At 53.5% G+C, this 16,971-nt stretch overlaps 1 protein-coding gene across 3 annotated transcripts; it reads left to right on the top strand.

Moving 5' to 3' along the window:
• Positions 1-1,058: 1,058 nt before the first annotated feature.
• Positions 1,059-16,962, top strand: RBM14 (RNA binding motif protein 14). 3 transcript variants are annotated; one of them, XM_037517494.2, is made up of 3 exons: positions 1,059-1,488; positions 6,692-8,156; positions 8,937-9,815. In XM_037517494.2, the coding sequence occupies exons 1-3, from the start codon at positions 1,152-1,154 to the stop codon at positions 9,142-9,144; spliced, it is 2,010 nt and encodes a 669-aa protein (XP_037373391.1). In that variant the 5' UTR covers positions 1,059-1,151; the 3' UTR covers positions 9,145-9,815. The 3 variants fall into 3 exon arrangements, with proteins under 3 accessions (XP_037373391.1, XP_037373393.1, XP_037373392.1); XM_037517495.2 differs by lacking the exon at positions 1,059-1,488 and adding an exon at positions 1,714-1,976; XM_037517496.2 differs by lacking the exons at positions 6,692-8,156; positions 8,937-9,815 and adding an exon at positions 16,881-16,962.
• Positions 16,963-16,971: the final 9 nt, after the last annotated feature.

Below are 16,971 nucleotides of genomic sequence, written 5' to 3'. Positions count from 1 at the left end.
CCTGCTCCAAGCCCTCTCAGGACTCTCCTGACTGGAAGCTCCCCCAGAGCATGGCTAGTTTGCTGCCTTGTTACCGCAGTCTATCATCACCTAACAGGTTTTACTTGTGTATTGTCTCTCTCCCCACCATCTGAACTCCCAGGATGTTGGGTTTTGTCACTTTTTGTTCCCGGCTGTAGCCTCGGGGCTGCAGAAACCCTGCAGAATGAACAGGGCGTTTGTGGCACGGATTGTTCCTGACGTCTGCCATGCACGATCTTTTTCCTTACATTTTATTCACATCTGCCGAGTTTGAAAGTTTTCCGTTTGTTTTTTTTTAAAGCTCAACTCTTGCTCCCTCACGGGCCGTGCTTTCAATGATTAACTTTTTATTGCGCAGAGTGTCAAACGCACAGGAGCGAGGCGAGCTCGGAGCCCTCCTTTGCAGAGTCCCTAGGCCCGCGGCAGCTCTGACGTCTCCCGCGCCGGCCGGACTCCAGCGCCGCCAGGGACCGCGCTTCCAAGAGCGAATTAACGGCCCGAGGGTTTCCGCGGGGCGGAGGCCTGGCAGGGCCCCTCCGAGCGCCCGGCGCGGGCCCGGTGCAGCCCGGGGCCTCCGCAGCCCCGAGGCATTTGTCGCGTTTCTCCCGCCAGGCCCGGCCGGCCCGCGGGCGCGCCCGCCGCCACCTCCCGGCGCGGGCTGGGCCTAAGCGCCCCGCAGGGGAGGAGCCCTGACTTCCGACCGAGCAAAGTTTTTCCCTGGGGAGCGCCGGCGCCGGCCCCACCCGGCCAGAGGCCGCCTCCGGGACTAGGCCGCTCGCGCGCCGGCGCAGCCCGCCCGCGTCCCCCCGCGTCGACCCCCCTTCCCTCCGCCCCCTCCGCTCCCGGCAGTGGCGGTTGGTCGCGCGCGATCCTCTCTCTCCCGCCCCTCCGCGAACGAGCGGGCTTCAGGCCCTCTGGGATTGGCTGCGCCCGGGCGCATCTTCTCCCAGCCTCTCTGATTGGCTGCCGGACGCGCGGGACGTGCGTCCCGATTGGCTCGGCCAGGGCGCCTGCGCGGCGGGGTTCTCGGTCGCCAGCCATTCCTGGGGAGGACTGCCAGCCGGCCGGACGTCTCGCCCGTCGCTGGAGGAGAGGTCCCGGCCCTCCGGGAAGGCGGCTGCGGCGGCAAAATGAAGATATTCGTGGGCAACGTCGATGGGGCGGATACGACGCCCGAGGAGCTGGCAGCCCTCTTCGCGCCCTACGGCACGGTCATGAGCTGCGCCGTCATGAAACAGTTCGCCTTCGTGCACATGCGCGAGAACGCGGGCGCGCTGCGCGCCATCGAGGCCCTGCACGGCCACGAGCTGCGGCCGGGGCGCGCGCTCGTGGTGGAGATGTCGCGCCCACGGCCTCTCAACACTTGGAAGATTTTCGTGGGCAATGTGTCGGCTGCATGCACGAGCCAGGAGTTGCGCAGCCTCTTCGAGCGCCGCGGACGCGTCATCGAGTGTGACGTGGTGAAAGGTAACGCGGGGGCGCGCGGGCGCGGGCGGGGGCGCGCGCGGGGCACGCTGCTTGTTAGCCACGCCCCTTTCCCGGGGGTCGGGCGCGGCGCGGCCGGGCGGGGTGGGGAGCTCGGCGGGAGAGGCCGGAGGTGCTGGGGCGCGTTGGGGGAGCCGCTCCTCCCCTGCGGTCCAGGCACCTTTCCCCACATGGAAGGAAGCGGCTCGGGGTGGGTGCGGCGGCCGCCGTGAGCCGAGCTGCGGGGCCGGGGACGCGCCTGAGAGACTCGCGAGCGTACCGGGGCGCGCCTTCCACTGGCTCCTGGGCCTGGCACCGAGCGGAAATTGGGAAGTGACGGGCACAAGCCGGACCGTGGAGCGGGGAAGATTTCGCCACTTCCCCACTTCCTCTGCAGACGTCGGTCAGAGCGAGGGAAGAGGGAAAAGGTGGGGGCTGACGCCCCAAGGCCACCCTCGTGTTCCCTCCCGATGAATGCGCCCGAGCGGAAGGTAACGGGGCCCTTGTTTCTCGGGCTGGGATCTTCCAGGAGTGTCCGGCATGGGTGCAGTTACTCTGGGGACAGGCGGGGCCCCCTCCGAGCCACTTTGACCTTTCAGTTCTGGTAGGTGGGTTAGGCGTGGCAACTCTGCGCTTTTCAACTGCCTCCAACTTGTTTTTTTTCCCCCTTTTGGGATCAGTGGACACGTGGAAGCTGGAAACCCCGACCTTTCGCATGTGGAAGGAGGCTTGTTTTATGAAGGCCACTTCTATCCATGCCCGTGCCCCGGGGCAGTGTCATTCTTTTATAAGCTCGGTGGTTTTGCAAAGGACCGTACTCCGGCTGAGTGGGGCATGGGGAGGGGTGTGTCAGAGGTCTTCGTCAAACATTGACTGGGCAGATTCACACTGGTGGTCTTTGCTTGAGTACAGGTCTAATCCTCAGGGCAGATCCCCAATTGTCTTTTTGGAAAATATGGATCTCCCGCGTTTTAGACCTGACTTCCTATTTGGGACCCAATCGACTTTTTTCAGAGCATGGGGGTCTTATTCCCCTGCTAAACACTTTATTTCACGTTGGCAAGATTTGGTGGGATAGCCCTTCTGTATGTGTCCAGTCTCGGCTCCACTTGGAACATCACAGTTAACTTGGCCCTGCTGTCTTGAAGGATACAGCCTGGGACTGATGCCCTACTCCTGCTATTGGGGTCATACCTGCAGTATCCTGTGTGAGCGGTTTTGAGGCCGGGATGGGTGCAGGTGCTTATTCATTTCCACCAGAGGGACTTAATTTGCTGTCCTGGAAAGGCACATCTTTGGGCCATTCCCTATTCTTTCCATACGTGGGGAAAGTGTGAAGGGTTGTGGTATCCACTGCTGAGAGCAATTCCTTGTTCTGCATTAATACTGCATTCTATTTCCCTCAACTCAGGTTATGCAAGTCCACGACTGTCCGGAATCGGGCTTTCCTGCTGGGTGCTCTGAGGCAGGCTGTATGGTGCATGGATTTTTGCTTTTGTTTAGCGTCAAGGAATGGGAAGGGCCTCAGATTGGGCACCTGGCCAGGAAATGAATGGGGGAATATAACTCATTCATAGAGTTCTGTGCTTAATTGACTGAACATGTATCTTTTATGGTGGTTAGGCTGGGTGGCTCCTACCTTGGGAGTCTAAAAAGTAGACCTGAGGGGACAGTCTCCATGGGACTCCTGGTCAAGGAGCTTGCTTTCAGGTCGTTGAGAAAGCTGAAAATTTGCCGAATTCGTTTGAACTGAAACCAAGTGACAGTGGGGTGGGGGTGGCTCGGGGTGAAGTGTACGATACTGCATGTGATTTTTCAGAATTTCTGGAAGACTCTGAGAGTTACAGTTTTGTGTATTTGATTAGAAGAAATGCCTTGCCTTCTTCAGGGAGTGGTGGTTAGCTGTTATTTGTAGCTGTGCTGATAGGCAGTGGAGCTCCTGATACACTTTGATGTACAGACTGTGGGAAGGATTTGAGTATCATTTCTTCCACTGATGCCCTTCCAACCCTTTGGGGTGAAGGAAGGTGAGGTTTTTTTAAGTTGGAAATTAGGAGAGATTGGCTCTGGCTTGAAGTAGTTTTACTCAGTTCTTGGGCTGGGAATGGGCATTTGATTAAATCGCCTTGTGTTGGTTGTCAGGTCTTTGAAAATCACAGAAGCTTGGCGTTGCGCAGGACAACCAGTTCTGTTTTATTTCACAGGAAAAAACAGTTGCTTGGTTACCCCAGGAACTTAAATATGATTTGACTTGCGGAGCAAAAATTTCCATAGCGACAGCAGATTGTAATCATTCTCCACTCTGTTGGGTGTTGAGTGGTGAAGTATGAACGTCCAAATAACAGCATTACTTTTCAGACTTAGGGGAGGTCTGAGAGGCAGAAAAGGAGGAAGTTTTGTGGGTGTCTATTCTGTATATAGCTCTGTAGTTTCAAGTTAGAGGTTTTTACTCTTCTCGGGATAAGGAAACCTACTTTCTCTGGCTTCTCTTTGATACTGGAGTTGTTGTGCTGCCTCTGTACCATTAGGAAGTCTGTAAAACATTGCTTTGTATATTAGTATGTTTAAATGTAACAGATCATATCTTGAGTTAGCTGCCAGGCAGGTGGGGTCCTTGGAGTTTTCTAGCACTGTATTTTTTTTGTTCGTTATCTAGGAGTGGTTGGGTTCCTGGGCATCTCTGGTAGGGCTTCTTACGTGTTTGACTGCTCACTGGAAATGGGTTGGCCTGGATGTGATGGAGTCGGCTGGATAATCTATTCACAGCACCCTCCATTATCAGTTGTAGGATCTTTCTGACATGATTAGGGTATGGTTGTATTTGATAGCTTTATGTGTGTAAGAGATCAATGGTATAGCTTGTCTGGATGGGCAATTTGATTTGCGTGTGTGAAATCGAAGTCTTATAATTTCACAATTTGGTCTCTCAATTATAACCCAGCAAACTAAGGAGTAGACAGTGGGGTGTTTTATTGTTCGTGTAAACCCGCTGAAATTTTTTTTGCTGGTGATTGGGTGTTTTTTTCCCCTAGCTTTTTCTGGTTTCGGGAATCTGGACAGGTGAGCCAGGAATGGCTCCTTGTGGCTCCTTCATGCTGCTTCACAGTGTAGGAGGGGGTGGGCTCATCTCTCTCTCCTTCTGCCTGTGAGGCCCCGCTTCAGGCTTGCCGCTGTACTCTTCAGGGGCTTGGGCCACTTCCCTGCCTTTAAAGTGATCTCAGACCCCCAGCATCTGCTTTTAGCTCACTTTACTCCCAGTGGTGGAGGTACGAGCTCAGAGCACAGACAGCTCTCGTACCTGTGGCTAAGCCAACAAGAGCACTTCACACAGGGTTAGTTCATTTTGTTCTTCTGTCATCTCCATGTTTGCATGTCTCGGTAGCCTTGTGTCTGTTGTTTTTTAGAGAATAAAAGATAATCTATAGGGAAATAAACCTGTGGTTACTCTCTCGGCTTGACTGTTCACCATAGCTCTTTATACCTGGGTAGCTGTACTCTACAGGACACTTACTTGAGTTTTCTAACAGATTTGTCAGATGAAGAAATAAATTGCAAGTTCTTTAAGAATTAATAGCAAGTCAGTGATAATCTGGATCTGCCACTGAGCCTTCTAGCGCTCGTCCAGGATTTCTTGTGCTGTGCCGTACTTGTGCCTTTGCGCGTTGATTGTATTTTTATTCTCATCTGTATAAGGGCTGGGTTGTCAGCCAGGACTGTTTTCCTTGATCTATGGGAACAGCTAGAGAGGGCATCCCTGTATGAAAGTTTCTAGAAATTATGACACTTATTCAGAGCCAATTTTAAAGGAATTTATATCTTTGAGAATGGAACCTTTGTAATTTCATCCAGGTTCTTCATTTCCTAAACTGATGTGAGAGAGTTGGGGTCCTGGCCTTTGTGGACTCCCCGGATGGGATTGAGTGCATGGCCTTATTCCCATAAGCACGATATTGTTCTGCAGGTTCTGCTTGCCCGTCGTGGTTTGTGGATTTGGAAATGAACAAGAATTTTTTCCATCTCTTTCCCTTCTAAAATTTTCTTATTCTGTGTCATACATGAGTAGGACTTTAGAGATCACCATTTTGTCTTAGACCCTATGCCACCACAGTTTCCCCCGGTTCTGAATGAGGACCTTGGGGGTAACCTGCTTAGCAGCGCCTTCTAGCTGCAGTAATTGTAGCTTCTTGCCTTGAAGCCGAGAAACCAAATCTTTCTTGTGTCTGCTTTCCACGCTCTGCTCGGTAAACAGGAGCCCAAGGAAGTAGGGTAGGCCCCTTCCTCATCCCCCCGGCTCTTGAAGAGGAACTGGTGTAATGCTGCCTGGGGAAAGGAGGGGGTTTGGTCCTGAACTCCATGAGGAGATTTAGTTTCCATTCCCACAGCTCATTGACTTGCATGGGGATCTGCTCCCCTCCTACACTTAAATTTCTAGTCATGTTACATAGGTCTGCGATACAGTGACTCTCAGGGTAGACTGGTGTAGTGAAGGGCAGAAAGAGCTGGGATTCTGTTTCTGCCTTTAACACATTTTGGTTGGGGCACACCATACACATTTCTTGAGTTGTGTGCCCACCGGTAACACAAGGGATGATGATTCTCTGCCTCACAGGGTTGTTGTGAGGGCCTGTGCTGGAGGTGCTATACAAACTGGGAAGTGCTGTGAAGAAGGGAGAGCTCTTGCTGGAGGAATTTTGTGACCCTGCATTGTAGTCGCACTGTTGTGCCTTAGTTGGACCCTGGGCTGAGACATGGATCATGCCAAGGCTTAAGTGGTCATTTCCGGTGTTTGAGGGTTTAGCCTTAAAGGTGAGCAGCGAGCAGCAGTCATGTTGGGTGAATTCGGGTTAGAGGACGTTACATAATTGAGTGTTCCAGGAATTCTTTCTGCATTTTGTCTGCTGGTCTGTACTTACAGGAACTATGAAGATTTTTGTTGCGTTCCAGGTCGTCTTTGTTCTTCTCTTAGCAGGACGCTGGGTGAGGTGACAGGGAGAAGGGAGAATGGGGAGAAGGCCACAGGCAACGATGACTCTCAGGAACTTTGTTTTACGGAAGCCACTTTTTATGACAGACTCCTGGAGAGGAGGGTTTGGAGGCCTGGAGGTAGCTGGCAACAGCTGGGTGCTGTTGTGTGTCCAGTTTGGGACCCAGTAGGTAGCATGCCCTGCCCCCCTAATTGCTAACCCTCTGTCTGCTGCTTTATCAGACTACGCGTTTGTTCACATGGAGAAGGAAGCAGATGCCAAAGCCGCCATCGCGCAGCTCAACGGCAAAGAAGTGAAGGGCAAGCGCATCAACGTGGAACTCTCAACCAAGGGTCAGAAGAAAGGGCCTGGCCTGGCTATCCAGTCTGGGGACAAGACCAAGAAACCAGGGGCTGGGGATACGGCATTCCCTGGAACAGGTGGCTTCTCTGCCACCTTCGACTACCAGCAGGCTTTTGGCAACAGCACTGGTGGCTTTGATGGGCAAGCCCGTCAGCCCACGCCACCCTTCTTTGGTCGCGACCGCAGCCCCCTGCGCCGTTCACCTCCCCGAGCCTCTTACGTGGCTCCGCTGACGGCCCAGCCAGCCACCTACCGCGCCCAGCCCTCCGTGTCACTGGGAGCTGCCTACAGGGCCCAGCCTTCTGCCTCTTTGGGTGTCGGCTATCGGACTCAGCCCATGACAGCCCAGGCAGCCTCTTACCGCGCTCAGCCCTCTGTCTCCCTTGGGGCCCCATACAGGGGCCAGCTGGCCAGCCCTAGCTCCCAGTCTGCTGCAGCTTCCTCACTTGGCCCGTATGGTGGAGCCCAGCCCTCAGCCTCCGCCCTCTCCTCCTACGGGGGTCAGCCAGCTGCGGCTTCTTCACTCAACTCCTATGGGGCTCAGGGCTCCTCCCTTGCTTCCTATGGCAACCAGCCGTCCTCTTATGGCACGCAGGCTGCCTCTTCCTATGGGGTTCGGACGGCTGCCTCCTCCTACAGCACCCAGGGAGCAGCTTCTTCCCTAGGCTCCTATGGGGCCCAGGCAGCCTCCTATGGGGCCCAGTCTGCAGCCTCCTCACTAGCTTATGGGGCGCAGGCAGCTTCTTACAATGCCCAGCAATCAGCCTCTTATAATGCCCAGTCTGCCCCGTATGCTGCCCAGCAGGCTGCTTCCTACTCTTCCCAGCCTGCTGCCTATGTGGCACAGCCAGCTACAGCTGCTGCCTACGCCAGCCAGCCAGCTGCCTATGCTGCACAAGCCACCACCCCAATGGCTGGTTCTTATGGGGCCCAGCCTGTTGTTCAGACCCAGCTGAATAGTTACGGGGCTCAAGCATCCATGGGCCTGTCAGGCTCCTATGGGGCTCAGTCGGCTGCTGCGGCCACTGGCTCCTATGGTGCCGCAGCTGCCTACGGGGCCCAGCCTTCTGCCACCCTGGCAGCTCCTTACCGCTCTCAATCGTCAGCCTCATTGGCTGCTTCCTATGCTGCCCAGCAGCATCCCCAGGCTGCTGCCTCCTACCGTGGCCAGCCGGGCAATGCCTACGATGGGGCAGGTCAGCCGTCTGCAGCTTACCTGTCCATGTCCCAGGGGGCCGTTGCCAACGCCAACAGCACCCCGCCGCCCTATGAGCGTACGCGCCTCTCCCCACCCCGGGCCAGCTACGACGATCCCTACAAAAAGGCTGTCGCCATGTCGAAAAGGTACTGTATGCCCCCCCGGCCTGTGCCCCCAGCTGGGGCTTAGGGCAAGGGGCTGAGGTTGGCATGGGAGGGAAACTGGAGCCATCCGCCCCTCCCTTGGTCTTCTCTACTCCCTTGGGGTGTCCGGAGGCCGAGGCGGGTGGTGTCTGTGAACTCTCTGGTCACCGGGGTTCAGTTGGAGCATAGTGCTCATCCTGGGGTGGTGCCAGCTGGTCAAGCCGGGAAAAGTGTCGCCTGTCTAGGCTAGCCCAAGTGCCATTGGAGCTACTGCCTGCAGGATTGTGGCCCATGGCCTTTCCCACTGTCTCAAGGATCCTAAAGCCTGTTACGTGGTGGTCCCGGCTTTGGGGGGCTGAGGGGGAGGGCCGGAGATAATCCCTTTGGCACTCATTGGCTAAAGGCAAGGTGTACGAGGTGCGTCCACTCGGGGAAGTTGGGGACCTTGCTTTCGTCCGCCGTTCTGTTGATAAACAACCAAGGTCTTTCTTTGCAGGGCCCAGGGGTGGGGAGAGTTTGTCTGTGGTTTGGGAATGTGGACCACAAAAACACCTTGACCAGTTCAGAAGGGAGGGGCCTCAGTGGCGGGCTTGCTTTCCCACTTGCTGGGCCAGGCTTGCTTTCTTGCCCTGGAGGGGACGGTGAGCCTTCTGACAGTCTTGTTTGTTGGAGACCAGTCTGAGCACGCCCTCCCTATATACCCCCATTGGCATCTCCCCCATGCCCACCTGGAGCCCTCCCCTCAATTGTCTCATTCACCAACTGTCTTCTTCTCTCGACTAGGTATGGTTCCGACCGGCGTTTAGCCGAGCTCTCTGATTACCGCCGTTTATCAGAGTCGCAGCTTTCGTTCCGCCGCTCGCCGACAAAGTCCTCGCTGGATTACCGTCGCCTGCCCGATGCCCATTCCGATTACGCACGCTATTCGGGCTCCTATAATGATTACCTGCGGGCAGCTCAGATGCACTCTGGCTACCAGCGCCGCATGTAGGGCCGTCCTGGGATGGGGCACCACGGGGAGGGAAGGAGAGGAGAGCTGGGGTAGGGCGCAAGCCCAGGTGATAACCGCTGGCCCAGGCCTCTCCTGTATTCGGTTTTTCATCCCCTTTACCACGTGGGCCTTCCCCAGGACTCAGTCCTTTTGAGTGTTCGGCAGTAACCTCCTTCGTTCCTTCGCCTCAGCAGCAAATCTTGCTACTGGCTCTAGATCTGCGGTTTTCCCTCTCCGCTGCCTCCCATCTCCCCAGGGTGGGAGTTTCTTTCATGTTTTTATTTTTCCCTGGCTCCCTTTTATTTTTGTGCGCGATATTTAAGGTCGTTTGGATGGGGAAGCAGCCTGCAGCTGAGGTCGGCGGCGCCTTTTTCTTTTTAGACGTGAGGAGGCCAGGAAAGGGTTAGCTTAACCATTTCCTCTGCGCCACGCTGTGCCAGCAGTCCAGGGGGCCCTGACTGTCCCTCCGTCGACTGTGTTGAGACTGAGTTCCTGTCGGAACAGTCAGTTGGTATTCGTCCAGCCCCTCCCGACCACTGATGTTCTCGCTGATGCCAAGCGGCACAGTCCCACGTCCCCATCTCCCCAAGTAGGTGGTGTTAGAAAACCTTAATTTTTTTCCCTTTTGTATGGACTACAAATAAAACTTGGGGCAATTTGCAGTTTGGAAACCTGGTTGTCATTGTCTTGATTGCACTCAGTTTCAGAGGAGCCAGTTTGACATCCAGGAAGACATGACAGCTAAAAGGAAGGCGGCCAGCCAGCCCAGGGTGGATAAGGAGACCGGTTTGAATATGGGGATTAGAATGATTTCTCTGCTGCCTGAGGGGGAACTGAGTCCATTGTCCTGCTGGCTTGTTATCTTTAGGACTGGAGAGTCCTGGCCGAGTGGCTTGGACGTCTTCGCTTCTCAACGTGCATTAATCACACCAGGTGCAGTAAATTTTATCGCCCCTTTTCCTCTGCTGGTGCTTGACCATCTCCCCTGCCTTGTCTCCAGTTCAGAAACAACCTGTGCCCCAACAGGGTGGTTGCGGGGTTTGGCTTCTCAAGTGAGAAGTGGGGAGCGGGTTGCTTTGGTGTTACGAGGCTAAAGGATCATCGCTCCTTCGGGGAGTGGGCTGGAGCAGGGGCTGGGGCCCGGAGAGGAGCCAGCGGCGGGGTGGACGTGATGTCAGTGTTCGGTACTGCCCTGTGGTTGGAGGCAGGAGTGGCAGGGACAGTTGGAAGCAGCTGTGAGGAATGCTCGCCGTGGAGCTGGTGTTTTGACTGTTGAACATCACCGTGGAGCGTCCTTCCTGCGTTCTGCCAGTCCCTGCCATGGTAGTCCCTCCGAAACGCCCTACGCTGTTAGGTTTTCAGAGGTCGTCTTGCTGGGTGGATGTTTGAAGGTGTCATGATAGCCTGAGAAGGCGGCAAGGCGCAGGCATCACGAAGGAGGGATGCTGGGATAGTGAGGAGTTGAGGATTCTTTGTATACGTTTACTCTGGGACTGGGGGTGGAGAGAGCCTGGCAAAAAATTCGTCAATTCCAGCTGCTGGGGACAAGACGGCGGCGTGGGTGTACCCGCTGAGTGGAAGAAGACGGGTGGGTGGGCACGAGCAGGGCAGCCTGCGGATGTTCCTTTGGAAAAGGGGGGCTCTAGGGATGGAATTTGGGAAGCTGCTGGGGCAGAGTGGTTTTGGGGGCGGGGCGTGTCAATCATGTGGAGTCAGGTGGGTTATCTCGTGTCTCCTTCACTGGCTTCTGTGAACTTGCCTGTCACAGAGTAGCTTGTCCCCGAGGTCCTCTTCCCTCTGCCCCATGGGCGGAAGCATGTGGTCTTTATAACCATGCGCTCTTGCTTGTGGGTGCCAACCGGGTAACCTTGGGGTTCTGGGGCCATAAGCTCTCTTCTCTCTGCTCACTGCTTTGCCTCCAGGTGCTTTGCTGCTCCTTTTCATTCCTTGGCGGGACCAGGGGAGAGTGGGATAGGGGAGTGTGCTTTCTTGTCACTTTCCCGCAGTGAGGGTGGGGTGGTCTGAGGGCTAAGCTAACAAGCCTACCTTTGGTTATTACCCTGGGAAATGGAGGGCTGGTTAATTGCAGGGCTGTGATTGTGGCCTGTGTACTTGTGGTATTTGTCAGTGTGGCTTTCTGTTGTCTCTTCTCTCCCATGAGGGCGCTGCCACTGCCCCAATCCCATGATTCCTGTAAAAAAACACCTTAATGTACTGCCTAGGCCAGCGTTGTTATTTATTGCAGCCCAAGTTCTTCAGAGTGACCTGGCCTAGATCCTCACTCTAACTACATGTCACATGTCATATTTAGGTCCTGATGTCCTTGCTGCCTCAGCCCTCATGACAATGGGAGAACCATTGTCAAGCCAGAAGGAACTACAAAGTAAATTATTTGTCATTTTCCTTTTCCTTGCAGATTGTTTTAAGATTTCCTCCCCTTGTGTTATTATGCCACCTATGTTAATCCTGTAGCCCACTCCTCATACTTTGCTTTTTGTGGATTTCTGATTTCCAGGGTTTCTGTAACTTGGAGAGATGGTTGGGTTGGGTTGAGTGAATGGGAGGACGGACATTAAAGGGGGTGGGGAATATGGGCTCCCGGTTTTCTTCAGCTCTTTGAACCTTTCTGCATCAGTCACCTCTACAACTGACCTTTGGAGAAATGTGATGGTTTATTTGTGGAACAGGATCCCTTAGAGGCTTTCGCCTTATCAGCTTGGCCTGCAGTTTGGACCTTGTTTCAAATTCTTTGGGGTAGGTTTGGGGCCTTATCCCTTGTACCCAGGAGGTAATGGGACCATCACGGAGGGGTCAACCTCTGGGCAAGCTACCTGCTACCTTCTAGCTGTGCCCATCAGTGACGCGCTGCCAAAGTCCATGGACAAGTTAGTTCTCCAGTCATCTTATCCCGTCAAGCCAAGTAAGCTTACTGTAACATGGAACGATGGAAATAAATTCTCTAGATTCACAGGCTGGTAGGCTGTGTATTTTGAATAAATAGGAGTTTGGGGTCATCAGTGGCCTGTGTTAAATAATAGAGAAAGAAGATAAGATGAATAGCATGTGGAAAATTTATATGCACCTAAATTCTGTGTGTACCTTTGAAAAGATCAAAGAATGTGGAGTTTCTCAGGAAAAAAAAAGTTCTTAAAAACTGTAGCAAGTCTTAGCTCTTTTTGAAATAGCGTATGTCTTAGTACTGGAAATATCCAGGTGGCTGAGCCCTCGGACCGACTTGGAGGAATTTACCATCTGGGGAAGGTAGCACCTACCGGAATGAACTAAGGAAGTATCAGACCAGGTAGGAAGGACAGAGTGGTACAGCACTAGTAGTTAGGGAAAACTCTGGAGACGGGATTTGTTTGATTTAAAAACTCAACTTGGCAGAGAGAACAGGGCTAAGTGTATTGACTCTGAGATCAGGTTGTCTGCATTTGAATCCTGGTGTTACTACTTAGCTATGTAATGCTGGGCATGTCAGGAAAGCTGCCTTGCTTTCCCGTGGCTTGCTCCCTGGTGGCCGGGGATTGAACTCGTGCTGCAGAGGCTGCGGATTGCTTCATAGTGCAATGCTTATTAATCCCTTGTACCACCAGGGAAGACCAAAGGTCAAGGAATTTTAACCAGCCATTTTGCACTATCCAGAGCTTAGCCTCTGGTCATGCCAGTAATGCTGAGGGAGGGATCAAATGAGAGCTTGTGAGGAGTGTAGGGCCTCTTGGTCACTGTTAAAACGTAACCATCTCAACAAGGGGCTAAGACATGGGGGAGACAGTACCACTAGCCTAGTGGAGCACACAGCTGAGTAGCTCATAGTAGTAAAGACAGTAGAGTTTGTAACGAGTCACACAGGCCACTGGATGACACCAGTTTTGGCCACCTCCCGTCAGGCCCTACTGTACTCTGTTCTGGGATCAACTTCTCTTGGGTATGGAGAACTGTGAGGGGTAGGGTCCCGGCAAACACATTCAGGGATGCTGAGGCTTGAGTGGCTGCCTCTGAACATCCATGGGGATACTGTTTTTTTTTTTTGTTTTTTTTTTTAAAGATTTATTTACACAAGAGCTGGAGTTTAGGGCAGATTCACGGGAGGGTGAGAGGATTCATCAGAGACAGAGCGGGGAACAGAACAGGCAGACTGACAAAATACACTGCTGAGGGAAGTGGTGGGTGCGACAGGAGAGGTCTGCCACGCCATGTGGGACTCTCGCTGGCTGGCCGGGATCGAACCCAGCACTGCAGAGGTCGGGGACAGCTTCATAGTGTGGCGCTCAACCACCTGCGCCAAAGGGAGGCCTGGGATATAGGTTTTTAACTTGTAACTTTTCTGGAGTGGGAGCCAGAGTTACTTGCTAGGTGTATAAATTTTACACACACACACACACACACACACACACACCAAAGGGTGTGATTCACATTTGAGGGGTTTTCACTGGCGCCAGTGTTTTGATACTAAATTTGGGTTTGCCTCTCATTCCCCTTTCAACAGTCCCACCTCCATGCCCTCGTCTCTCCATTACATGCACGCATATAAAATCCCTTGTTCAAGGTCTGCAGCCAGAATATATATTCATGCTTATTGTCAGCTTTCTAGATGACTTTCGTCAAATCACTTCAACTTTTGGGGGCTTTGGTAACCTGATCAGCAAATATAGCATATATTTTGTTTTAGACAGGTTTCTTTAAAACTACATTTTCCAGGCCACCCTGGTGGCGCAAGGTGTTAAGCACCATACTATGAAGCAGTCCACAGCCTCTGCAACACAAGTTTGATCCCCAGCTGGCCAGGGAGCAACCCACATGGTGAGCAGACCTCTCCTGTCTTGCCTGCTGCTCCCCTCAGCAGTGTATTTCCGTCAGTCTGCCTGTTCTGTTCCCCACTCTGTCTCTGGTGAGTCCTCTCACCCCTCGCATCTCTGGCCTGTACCCCAGCTCTGGTATGCATAAATAAATAAATCTCTTTTAAAAAATCCATTTTCCATAGTTGGGGTAAAGAGCAGAGGATTTGAGCCAGAACTCTTTAAAAACCTTATGGTTTTTAGGGACAAATATTAAGCTCATATAGCAGGGTAAAATACAGTTGGGAGGATGAACAGCATAGAGAAACTCAGGCTACAAAGTACCCTACCTAAATCTTCATTTTGGATTTGTCAAACTGGTGATCTTGGTAATTGGAAGCTGCTAGTATGGATCATGTCCTGGCTCCCCCCCCCCCCCCCCGCTGGATTTTATTTTTGTGTAGAAGAACTGGGGTGTAGGCCGGGAGGGTGGGGTGGGGTGGGGTGGGGAACAAGAGGATTCACCAGAATGGGGAGCAGAACAGGCTGAGCTACTGAAATACACTGCTGAGGGGGGCAGCGGGGAGACAAGGAGAGTTCTGTGGGCTGGCTTCCTGCCCGCTTCCCTGGTCAAGAAGATTGAAGCCAGGCCTCTGGAGGTGTGGAGGGCTTTCTCTGTGGCAACCCTCAGGCTTAACCCTTAGGCCACCAGGGAGGCTCTCTGTCCTGGCTTTTGAGCATGTGCTTTTTTCTGTTTGAGGGAGGCTAGAAAGTGTGCTGGGTGATAAAAGTAAATATGTTTGCTTTTAGCACTAAATATCCATGTTCCTAAACTGACAGTGACTGAAAATCCAGAGCAATTTCTTGCCTTTTGGTTATTACTAAGTTAACACATTCATTCATTCATCCATTTGTTACCTTGGGCAACACATACTTGAATGCCTCCATGGCAGAGTAGGAAACGGGAAACAACCCCCTGCCCTTGCAGGACAAGCATTTGCTGGGGGTAGAGTGTGGGAGGAATGTAGAAAAGGAACAATTTCAAGTGGTGGTAAGTATTTGGAAAAATAACATGGAGTCATGGGTAGATTGCAAGAGTTGGAGTGGGGGAATAATGCCTTTAGATGAGGTGGCCAGTGAAGGATCTGGAGAGAAAACATTATCGATGAATGAATTTGGGACAAAAAGGCCAGTGTGCTGGAGTGCAGAGGGGATGTGGGGTGCAGCAAAGTTGGGGTGGGGGACTGATGATGATGGCTCTGAAAGAGATTGGGAGATTCTGGCAAGAATCAGATTGGGTGTGGAAAGTTAGACATGTTTCCAGTTCCAATGGGTATTAAAAGCAAGGGGAATAAGCTTGCAAAGTGGAACAAAGAAATAACCTGGAGGGCTTTCAGAAGGCAAGGCAAGGCAAGTCACCTAACGGTAGGGGAAGGGGGGCAGTGGTCTGCATACTGGCTTGAGTTGTGATCCTGAGATTTATATTCTCAGTTTACCCCTGTTGGACTTGCACAGAGCCCTGGTTGCATAGAATGAGTCGACCTCATATGCTTTGGTTTTTTGGAAGAGTTTATTTCCAGGGCTGTTGGGACACACAAAATTTGGAAGATAAACTGGAAGGAGCTGAGAATTCCTATACAAGATGCATTTCTCTGCACAGTTTGGGTTGCCCACCTCCTGGTGCTGACCCCTCGCAGGGGCAGACGTGCAGCTGATGGAACATGGAGTTGGTTTTCACTGATCCTGTGGCTTTTACTCAGTGTCAGCATCTGAATCCGCGATAATAATGGACCAAGAATAGTGACGTCTGTAAATGTGATATTTTGATCTTTTTAGGTTCCTAGCTATTTCCACCTCAGAATAAGTTCTTGACTAGTTTTTCATCATTTGATTTGTGTCTATCAGGTTTTAAAACCCATTCCTAGAATTTTGACTTAATCTTTCAGGAGTCCCCACCTTTTGAGGGGGTAGGGTGGCTTATATTCCTTGTTTTTATCTCCATTCCTGACTACTTCATAAACAGGCCACTGCTTTGATCATGTTTTAAGTTCTTTCATCTAGCACCCGCCCCCCTTAGCTTCCTCTTCAAAAACTGCCGTGCCAAGGGGTCGTTGCTCGCCGTGAATACGGGGTTGTGTGAAGAAGCGGAGGGCGGTGTGACGGGGGAGCCGGCCCTCAGGAGGTGTGACTCGGACGCGTGTTGTGTGCCGCAGGTCGTGCCTCGGCGCTTCCCGTTCAGGTCGGTTCTAGCGGTTTAAACCTGCAGCTGCTCCGGCTGATGGCGCCCAATAAAACAAAACAAAAACCATTGCTGCTTCCGTTTTTTTCTCAGGGCGGGGCGCGGGTGTCTCCTCAACCTCCGGTCCCGCAGAGGCGCCCTTTATTCATCGCGGACCCCGGGAGGCTCCTCCACGCCCTCCCGAGTGTCGCCGCCCCCCGGCCGGGCCGACACGGGGCCGGCTGGGCCCTGACTGGAGCGGGGCCCGGTGCCTGTCCAGAGCGCCTCTTGCCGCCTACGGAAAGAGCGTTAATTTGCGGGGAGCGCTGGGACTCGCGGGGCCGCGGCAGGAGGTGGGTTCCTCGGCGGGCCGCGCCGCGTCTGACCTGCCTGGGGTCCGCGTGAGCCCCGTCCACAGCGTCCAGGCCGCGGGGTGGGGACGGGGCAGAGGCTGGCGGTAGAAGGCGCGGCGGAGCGCTGCCGGGCGTGCACGCGCAGCGGCGGAGCGCGGCGGCTTCCCCGAGTTGGCGCCACGAAGCTACGGGACGCCGCTTCGGGGCCGTGGCTCGCCCCGCCTCAGGGCCCGCCGAGCCCCGCCGGCGACGTCCACGTTTGTAGTTCCGCCTCTTCGCTGACCTCTTAGCCAATCAGTGGCGTCGGCTTCGCGAGGTTCGTGCTCATTGGCTTTCGCATAAAAGCTCCGGGGTTACTGACGTTTCCACCTCTTCCCGGCCTCTCAGGTAATTGGCATTCGTGGCAGCCAATCAGGAAGAGGATCTGCGGGAACGCCTGTCTCTTGCTCTACTGAACGGCCAATCCGGTGGCAGGCTC

This window comes from Talpa occidentalis, unplaced genomic scaffold (assembly GCF_014898055.3).
Source record: "Talpa occidentalis isolate TD23 unplaced genomic scaffold, MPIMG_talOcc4v2.1 talOcc4.17, whole genome shotgun sequence".
Lineage (NCBI taxonomy): Eukaryota > Metazoa > Chordata > Mammalia > Eulipotyphla > Talpidae > Talpa > Talpa occidentalis.
Note: the sequence above shows the minus strand (reverse complement) of the source record. Positions and strands in the feature narration are given on the sequence as shown.

Bases quoted from the DNA above. Each gene is read 5' to 3' on its own strand.
- RBM14 (XM_037517494.2), top strand. From the start codon at position 1,152: ATGAAGATATTCGTGGGCAACGTCGATGGGGCGGATACGACGCCCGAG. The intron at 1,489-6,691 runs GTAACGCGGGGG...CTGCTTTATCAG, and splicing joins CGAGTGTGACGTGGTGAAAG to ACTACGCGTTTGTTCACATG. The intron at 8,157-8,936 runs GTACTGTATGCC...TCTCTCGACTAG, and splicing joins GCTGTCGCCATGTCGAAAAG to GTATGGTTCCGACCGGCGTT.